At 49.7% G+C, this 9,804-nt stretch overlaps 1 protein-coding gene across 4 annotated transcripts in view; it reads right to left on the reverse strand.

Moving 5' to 3' along the window:
* The window catches only part of TMEM39A (transmembrane protein 39A), a 38,072-nt gene extending 29,533 nt beyond the window's left edge, over positions 1–8,539 (reverse strand). Inside the window, exons 1-3 of one of the 4 annotated variants that reach the window (XM_038582928.1) lie at positions 7,479–8,539; positions 6,211–6,433; positions 2,428–2,612 (exon numbers count right to left, since the gene is read on the reverse strand). In XM_038582928.1, coding sequence (XP_038438856.1) covers positions 2,428–2,540 — 113 coding nt within the window. In that variant the 5' untranslated portion in view covers positions 2,541–2,612; positions 6,211–6,433; positions 7,479–8,539. Of the gene's footprint in view, positions 1–2,427; positions 2,613–4,179; positions 4,528–6,210; positions 6,434–7,478 lie in introns of those variants that run through there. The other 3 variants (XR_005383365.1, XM_038582927.1, XM_038582929.1) reach the window with 3 other exon arrangements.
* Between the last annotated feature and the right edge of the window lie 1,265 nt (positions 8,540–9,804).

Consider the following 9,804-nt stretch of genomic DNA (forward strand, 5'->3'; position numbering starts at 1 on the left):
CCTAGGTCTTTCGAGTATTCTATCTGCATACCTGAAGGAGGATTTTAGTCCACATTTATTTTTTTTTTTTTTTAGTCCACATTTAATTCCTATATTCACTAAACCAAGGAAGAACCATCTAGAAATGTGATTTTCAATGCTTTTTTAACTAGCAGAACACTTCATTTTCCCTCCCCCAAAGGACATTTTACATGGTATTTTGATATTTATTTATTTATTCATAAGAGACAGAGAGAGAGAGAGGCAGTCACAGGCAGAGAGAGAAGCAGGCTCCATCCAGGGAGCCCGACGTGGGACTCGATCCCAGGTCTCCAGGCTTGTGCCCTAGGCTAAAGGTGGCGCTGAACCGCTGAACCACCGGACTGCTCCAGTATCTTGATATTGAAACACACAGGAGAAGGAGTTAGTCTGATTAAGAGAGGACTGGGAAACCTGAAGCCTGGACTACTAGGCCTGCCTAACTCTTCCTCCTCAAACAGTCCCCAAAACTGTGAGGAGGGATTCTATCAGGGCAGTCTGAGAACGAATTACTTAGGGGAATCCACAAAACCAAAGTAGAAGAAAATGAACAAACAACTACCAGAGTTAATACAGAGAATTAAAATTTTTTAGCTAGCTACAATCCAAGCTAGGCACAGCTACAATTTTCCATTGCAATTGTAAACAACTAAATCACTAAATTGATAGTATATATTGGTAAAATTAAGGCATGTACTTAAATACAAAACATCCTTTACCTCAAAATCTATGTTTTATAGTACCTTTCTTCAAAAGCATTTTCACTTATTCTTTTTTCTTATTTTTAAAAATGTAAACTAATACAAGTTATTGTAGAAACTTTGGAAAATTTAAACTTTCAAAAAGTACTGCAGTTTACTATTTCATTTATTTTCAACATCTTACTACAGAGCAGTGTATCACTGTTTTTAACATCAAGAAATCCAAAAAACAATAAAAAATAATAGTCTAGAATAAATTATAAGTGCTCTGTATACATATATAAATATAAAATTTGGATTGAAAATTAGTATAAGAAGAATCAGAGACTAGAAAATCCCTTCAAACTGGAATTTCAGGGAGAGCCCCACTGAAACAAGATCAGAACTGATTTTGAGGACTGAGTAGAACTTTGGAAAGTCAGAAAGAAAGAGGGAGGGCAGGCCAGGAAGAGAGAAGTGCACAAGTAACATCAGGAAAGCCTGAAAAGGCAACAGTACTGATTACTACTAGTAGTGAAAACTAGAATCCAAGCAAGAGAAAACTATTCAGAGAGGAAGCAGAAAATAAGCGACAAAAATTATCTTGTTCAAACACTTGATATAAAGTAAAAGTCACCTCTTTCCACTGCTACATGACTGAAACTCCTCATGAAATGAGTTATCCTAGATCAGATTAGAAATAATTCATCCTAACTTTAAAAATTAGGAACAAAGATAAATTTCCACTAAAAAGACCAAATTCTTTATTTTTATATACAAGTCTTACAATGTTTGGGTTACAATCGAGTTTATTCATTTCAAACAATTTTTTGAACAAAATAATTTTTAAGACTCTTAATAGAATATGACTTATAATTTTATTTTTTATTTTATTTTTTATTATTTTTTTTAAATTTTTATTTATTTATGATAGTCACACAGAGAGAGAGAGAGAGAGGCAGAGACACAGGCAGAGGGAGAAGCAGGCTCCATGCACCGGGAGCCCGACGTGGGACTCGATCCCGGGTCTCCAGGATCGGGCCCTGGGCCAAAGGCAGGCGCTAAACCGCTGTGTCACCCAGGGATCCCGACTTATAATTTTAGAATTTCATGTTAACTATCAGTTTTAATTTGTCCTCCTCTGCTAAAAAAAAAAAAAAAAAAAAAGAACGCTAGTAAAGAGTTAAACGACAACACTCCTCTTGTACTTTATTCTTTTTTAAAGATTTTATTTATTTATTCATGAGAGACACACACACACACAGAGAGAGAGAGAGAGAGAGAGAGGCAGAGAACAGGCAGAGGGAGAAGCAGGCTCCATGCAGGAAGCCTGATGTGGGACTCGATCCCAGAACTCCAGGATCACACCCTGGGCCAAAGGCAAGCACTAAACCGCTGAGCCACCCAGGGATCCCCTCCTCTTGTACTTTAATTCACTTCTCCCTTTTTTTAATAGCTAACAAGCTATTAATGATGATTAGATGATTAGAATTTCGATTATCAGCCATAGGTGAGAACTGGACTGCTTTCACTTTGTGGGCTCTATATCACAGCTTTCCACTCCAAAATATGCTGAAATACTGAGCTTTCAATCTTCAGGGCAGGATTCCCACCTCACTGCCAAGAAATAACCCTGATAAGCAAGTATCTGAATAGCATGATGACTGCTATGTTAGTCATACTGATCATAGTATATTACAAATTATGTATAGTCTTATTTCTCCTTTACCTGTTTCTCAGGCCTGTTCCATTGCCGCAGCCCCCACCAACCAAAGTCTGTAAAGAAGGTAAAGCTGAACGGCTTAGCTGCTGCCGACTAGGGCCCCTCCTTCCACCGGGCATGTCCGGGAACCAGTCTGCTTCCAGCGCCACCTGTAGCTGCAACCTAGGTTAATGGCTGTCAACCTGTTTCAACTGAACAAAAGAAAAGACATTTAAATATCAGTTTACTATTTTTAAACTAAGCAATGTAACAAAACAACAGAAAAACTGAGTGAGCAGGCCTTGTAAAACCAGATATTCAAATAAATGCTCCCCCAGTGTCTATTACCTACTTTATTCTAAAGAAAGGACTTGGGCAGCCCGGAGGGCTCAGTGGTTTAGTGCTGCCATCAGCCCAGGGCCTGATCCTGGAGACCCAGGAGCTCCCTGCATGGAGCCTGCTTCTCCCTCTGCCTGTGTCTCTGCCTCTGTGTGTGTGTGTCTCTCTCATGAATAGATAAATAAAATCTTAAAAAAATAAATAAATAAAAAATAAAGAAAGGACTATTCAGACTTTAATGGGTCAGAAGCCTAAGTTCTGATCTAAGCTTTGTTCAGCCTTAGGTAAGTCACAGTTTGTGTCTTTCCTGAGTTGACCTGTCGTATGAATGATATGACACTCAGGTAAAAGTTAACAAGAAATGTCTAACATACACATTTTCAATTCATATGTAATACTTTACAGTAAACCACTGGAAATACAAGAAAAGCAGCACTGTCCAAAATGTCGGGTTTCGTGATCAAGGGATCTGGGTTCAGGGGATTGGATCTGCTACATATTATGAGACTGTAGCTCAAGCATTTAACCTCTGAGTTTGTTTAGTCAAAAGTGTTTCTTGACCTACAGAGGTTGCCGCAAGGACTGACAAGATGGAAGAAAGTACAGCAGTTGGCCTGTTAGCTCTTTAAAAGTAAACTGTTTGGGGGCAGCCCGGGTGGCTCAGCGGTTTAGTGCCAGCTTCGGCCCAGAGCATGATCCTGGAGACCCGGGGTCGAGTCCCACATCAGACTCCCTGCACAGAGCCTGCTTCTCCCTCTGCCTGTGTCTCTGCCTCTCTCTCTCTCTCTCTCTCTCTCTCTGTGTATCCCTAATAAATAAATAAAATCTTTAAAAAAAAATCTTAAAAAAAAAAAAAGCAAACTGTTCAAATGGCAACTCCATATGTCAGTGCAAATATCAGAAGAGGCTATGGTGGATGCACACTGCAGAAAAAACTGGTATAAAATCATTCAAAAATCACTTACACGGTAGGATTAAAAGACAAGGAACAAAGACCCTCACCGGGAAAAAAAAAAGGGGGGGGGGTCTGTTTATATATACGCCCCCAAATCTGCTTCCTAAGTAATACTGGGGGGAAAAAAACCTGAAAAATGGAAAAGCCCTGGTTTTCAAATGTTCCTGCAGACCGATCCGGTGTTCCGTATTCCTAACAGCTTCTGGCTGTGGACTAAGAAACGCCAGAGGAGACGAAACAGCCAAACCGTTGGGCGTCAGGACTGCTGGTCCGCGCTCCATTAACGAGGGAAAGAAAAGTGTGAAACTGGGATAGAAGAGGTGAGAGGATGGGGGTGGGGGTGGGGGGCAGCTGACAAGGGACCACACACTTCCACAGACTGGCCCTTACAAGGGGAACCACGACAAAGCGCTTCTTCCTGCGCAAACCGGGGAGCCGCAGCAGGCCGAGACGACCCCGCGGCGCGGAGGCTCGGTCATACTCACGCATGGAGGAGGCCCGGCCGGCGGGGCGGGATCCCGGGGAGGCGGCGGCGGCGGCGGCGGCACAGGCTGGACCCCAGGCGAGAGCACTCCCTCCCCGCGTTGACGCGCTCCAAACCGGCTGCTCGTCCGCAGGCCGTCCCCGCCCGGGAAGGCGACAGGAGGTGCAGGCTTCGGGCTGCCAGCCCGCGCCCCGGCCCCAGGTCACTACCAGAGTCAGAGCCAGAGCTAAAGTTAGAGGCAGAACCCGGCCGGGTCAGCACTCATCCCCGGCCTCCATTACCGCGGAGCTCAGCAGACGTGGCAGCGCACGGAGATGACGTCAGCTCCGCGACTGGCGGCCGCCCGGGTGCCCAGCCGGCGTCCGGAACTCCGCGCTGGGTCCCGGGAGCGGGCACCCCACCCCCTCCTGCGTGCGCCTGCGCAGTGGGCCGCGCCTGCCCCGGCGGCGCTGGCCTGCGTGTTTCCTCCCTGGGCCCCTGCGCTGCGCTGCCTCCACTTTGGGGGACCTGGGCTGTCCCCTGGACGCCCCTTAACAACCGCGTACAAAATGTCACCTCAGTTTTACAGATGGGGGAGGTTGGGAGATGTCACCGGAGGTCGCCTTCCTGCCAGGTAAAAGGACCCCCCAAGTCGTGAGGTCATGCTTCAGCATCCAGTCGTGCGCCTATTGTAGGTGAAGGACTGGATGGGTGCGGAGTTGGGGGGATGCCACAGCTTGCTCAGGCTACCGGACACGGGGCACCAGGAGAACACAGTGATTGCGATAGAGCAGATGCAACAAAAGTATCCCCCAGGTCCAGATGGTAGCGTGCAATTCATCGTAATTTATTCAGAGTAATAAATTCTGCGGGGTGGTAGTGGTGGCGATACCGAGGAAGACTTCACAGTGAGCTTGGGTGTTGAAGCCGAGGCTTCAAGAATGAAGAGGTTGCTCGTGGAGGAATGGCTTTTTTTTTTTTTTAAGGATTTTTATTTTATTTATTTATTCATGAGAATACACAGGAGAGAGAGAGAGAGAGGCAGAGATACAGGCAGAGGGAGAAGCAGGCTCCAGGCAGGGAGCCCGACGTGGGACTCGATCCCGGGTCTCCAGGATCAGGCCCTGGGCTGAAGGCGGCGCTAAACCACTGAGCCACCTGGGCTGCCCATTTTTCCTATTTTATAGAGGAAACAAGTTTTAAGAGAGGTTAAATAACTTGTTGAAAATAACCCAGCTAATAAGTGGCAGAGCAGAATTTAGAGCCAGAAGGACCAATATCAAAACTACTAAGCTTAGTAATATTCCAAATATTCTTAGTGTCCTTATGTGCTAGAGAATTTTTTTTTATTTTTTTTAATTTTTATTTATTTATGATAGTCACAGAGAGGCAGAGAGAGAATTTTCATTAATGAATACAAACCCAAATACAGAAAGCCCAGATCATTACATATTTCTGTAACTTTGTACATTTATTTTCCTATTTGCTCTAACTGCTTCCTAGCTTGCTACATTGAAACACCTTTGCCATTTTTCTGTTGGCTCACCACCATCCTTCGTTCATTCAGCAGTTATTTGTTTAGAGCTGACTGTACCAGGTACTTAGTGAACAAGACAGATAGGTCCCTGACCTCCTGGAGCTTATATTCTAACAGGAAGCATTTAATGAAATAATTACACATTATAAGAACTATGGAGACAAACAGGCTAAGGTAGAAAATAAGGAAGGTTCTATTTTGAGGGAGGGAATGGCATCTCAGCAGAAACCTGAATGTTGGGGAGGAACCAGAGAGGCAAAGATGGGAGGGAAAAGCAGTTGAGATAGAAGACAAAACTTAATGCAGAGATTATAAGGTGGGCAAGAGCTTGGCATGTTTGAGAACACAAAGCTGTATAGCTAGGTTGTGGTGAGCAAAGGAGAATGTGGCATGAAATGAATCTGAAGACGAAGGAAGAGCTTATATGTGGAGAATTTTGCATTTTAAATTAGGGGATGGCGTAGGACCCAGAAATCTGTGATTTTAATAGCTTCAGGATTCTGGCAGTTAACTTACATATGGGAACCACTGGAATAAACCACCTCATCTGTTAAGGAAATGAAACAATTATTGTTCCATGCAGCTCATTCCTCCTTTATACGGGGCCCATTTATCTCCCAATCTCTTCTATGTCTTCTTCCACATAGATAAACAATGTAAAGTTGTAGAAAATACTGACTTATTCTTATTTCAAAGACATAACACAAGGTGATTTCCTTTTTCTTCTGGTTACAGAAAGCTGAAATAACAGAAAATAAAGACTTCTTTATTAAAGTTCTAAAAATTATTCTCCACTATATTCATTTTAGACTAACTCTGAAGCAAAGCTTACTCGGTGTTCAGCTATGTAACACACTGTGTTAGTTATGTGCCTTCAATGAACCATTCATTTTGAAGTACTGCATACCTTCTGGAAGTACAAGAAATGAATTTCAAATTTTCATTTGGATTCCTGAAGAAGTCTTGTATAATATAGTGTTGGAGATCCATGCTCTCTTCTTGCCTACTCACCCAAAGTAAGTGATATAACCCATTCCTAACTAATCAACATTATTGTATCTTTCATCATTCCTCAGTGTACATCCTAAACCTCCACGATCATCAATCTTTTCTACCCCCACCTTCTGCAAATTGTGGCTTCCCTGTTTTTAGTGTCTCCAACACAATATTCCTTAACTGCAATATTTTATTTTCATTTCAATATACCCCTCACACCCCTTTTCCAAATTTCCATCTCATATTGATCTTTCCACTGAAACCAATAGCAATTACATATTGCCTTATGCTGTAAATAATTTCTGGGGAAGTATATTTGTCTTCCCGCTAGTTTTAAACCCGGCACATATCTCATCTTGTACTTTCGTGTATTTCTACAGAGCCTAGGATGTTACCTTGCACATTTTAGTAAATTGAGTAAATTTACATTGAATAAATACTTGTATGATTACTATATATACCCATGTATAGTTATAAACCTGTACTGTCCAGTATAATGTTACCGATTTTTCCCATGTCTAAGTCACCCCAGTTGTTATAAATTCCTATTACAAAGAGATTTGTGCTAGGCTATTTTTCACCCCTTGGGTTCTAACAGTGTTGTAATCATTCAGGTATTCAACAAATCTATACTATAAGAAGCAGTTTAATGTCATGCAAAGAACTTGCTAGCCTACGTTGTACCACTAACTGTGAAGTTGTGGGCAAGAAACATCCGTTCTGATCGTCAGTTTTCAGGCTGCAGAAAATAAGGTGCTTTAAATATGCCACAGAATGTAAGGAATTACCATTATTAGACATATTTTCCCAGGGGATGCCTTTTATTCATTCTCTCCTGGACTTTGTATGAGAGAGAGAGATGGAGTTTGAACATTTCACTACACCTGGCGACGTGAAGCTGCTCACTACAGTTCGGCTCCAAACAAGCGGGACTAGAGGCGCGCCGCCCGCCCAGCACTCGGGGGACGTCCCAGGACCGCCCTCGCGGAGAAATCGGGCCGCCGGCCGGGGCTGGGGGCGGGGAGGCGCAGAGGTGCGCGGCCATCCGTGTGCGGCCCTCCGCCCACCTGGTCATCTGCATTCCGTGCGGCCCTCCGCCCACCTGGTCATCTCCGTGCGGGGGGGCGGCCCTCCGCCCACCTGGTCTTCTCCCTGCGGGACGGCCCTCCGCCCACCTGGTCATCTGCATTCCGTGCGGTCCTCCGCCCTCCTGGTCATCTCCGTGCGGGACGGCCCTCCGCCCACCTGGTCATCTGCATTCCGTGCGGTCCTCCGCCCTCCTGGTCATTCCGTGCGGGACGGCCCTCCGCCCACCTGGTCTTCTCCGTGCGGGACGGCCCTCCGCCCACCTGGTCTTCTCCGTGCGGGACGGCCCTCCTCCCACCTGGTCATCTCCGTGCGGGACGGCCCTCCGCCCACCTGGCCTTCTCCGTGCGGAACGGCCCTCCTCCCACCTGGTCATCTGCATTCCGTGCGGTCCTCCGCCCTCCTGGTCTTCTCCGTGCGGGACGGCCCTCCTCCCACCTGGTCTTCTCCGTGCGGGACGGCCCTCCTCCCACCTGGTCATCTCCGTGCGGGACGGCCCTCCGCCCACCTGGCCTTCTCCGTGCGGAACGGCCCTCCTCCCACCTGGTCATCTGCATTCCGTGCGGTCCTCCGCCCTCCTGGTCTTCTCCGTGCGGGACGGTCCTCCGCCCACCTGGTCTTCTCCGTGCGGGACGGCCCTCCTCCCACCTGGTCTTCTCCGTGCGGGACGGCCCTCGCCCACCTGGTCATCTGCATGCGGGGCGGCCCTCCGCCCACCTGGTCTTCTCCCTGCGGGACGGCCCTCGCCCACCTGGTCATCTGCATGCGGGGCGGCCCTCCGCCCACCTGGTCATCTCCCTGCGGGGCGGCCCTCCGCCCACCTGGTCATCTCCCTGCTGGACGGCCCTCGCCCACCTGGTCATCTGCATGCGGGGCGGCCCTCCGCCCACCTGGTCATCTGCATTCGGGGCGGCCCTCCGCCCACCTGGTCATCTCCCTGCGGGACGGCCCTCGCCCACCTGGTCATCTGCATGCGGGGCGGCCCTCCGCCCACCTGGTCATCTGCATGCGGGGCGGCCCTCCGCCCACCTGGTCTTCTCCCTGCGGGACGGCCCTCCGCCCACCTGGTCATCTCCCTGCGGGGCGGCCCTCCGCCCACCTGGTCAGCTCCCTGCGGGACGGCCCTCGCCCACCTGGTCATCTGCATGCGGGGCGGCCCTCCGCCCACCTGGTCTTCTCCGTGCGGGACGGCCCTCCGCCCACCTGGTCATCTCCCTGCGGGACGGCCCTCCGCCCACCTGGTCATCTCCCTGCGGGGCGGCCCTCCGCCCACCTGGTCAGCTCCCTGCGGGACGGCCCTCGCCCACCTGGTCATCTGCATGCGGGGCGGCCCTCCGCCCACCTGGTCTTCTCCGTGCGGGGCGGCCCTCCGCCCACCTGGTCATCTCCCTGCGGGACGGCCCTCCGCCCACCTGGTCATCTCCCTGCGGGGCGGCCCTCCGCCCACCTGGTCAGCTCCCTGCGGGACGGCCCTCGCCCACCTGGTCATCTGCATGCGGGGCGGCCCTCCGCCCACCTGGTCTTCTCCGTGCGGGACGGCCCTCCGCCCACCTGGTCATCTCCCTGCGGGACGGCCCTCCGCCCACCTGGTCATCTCCCTGCGGGGCGGCCCTCCGCCCACCTGGTCAGCTCCCTGCGGGACGGCCCTCGCCCACCTGGTCATCTGCATGCGGGGCGGCCCTCCGCCCACCTGGTCTTCTCCGTGCGGGGCGGCCCTCCGCCCACCTGGTCAGCTCCCTGCGGGACGGCCCTCGCCCACCTGGTCATCTGCATGCGGGGCGGCCCTCCGCCCACCTGGTCATCTCCCTGCGGGACGGCCCTCCGCCCACCTGGTCTTCTCCGTGCGGGACGGCCCTCCGCCCACCTGGTCATCTCCCTCGGGGCGGCTCTCCGCCCACCTGGTCATCCGCGTGCGGGGCGGTCCTCCACCCACCAGCTGGGGCGCCCGCCGCCATCTTTGTGCGGGGCGGCCCTCCGCCCACGTGGTGCGGCGCCCACGGTCCTCTCCTTGTGCGGCGCCATCTTTGT

This window comes from Canis lupus, chromosome 33 (genome assembly GCF_011100685.1).
Source record: "Canis lupus familiaris isolate Mischka breed German Shepherd chromosome 33, alternate assembly UU_Cfam_GSD_1.0, whole genome shotgun sequence".
Classification (NCBI taxonomy): Eukaryota; Metazoa; Chordata; class Mammalia; order Carnivora; family Canidae; genus Canis; species Canis lupus.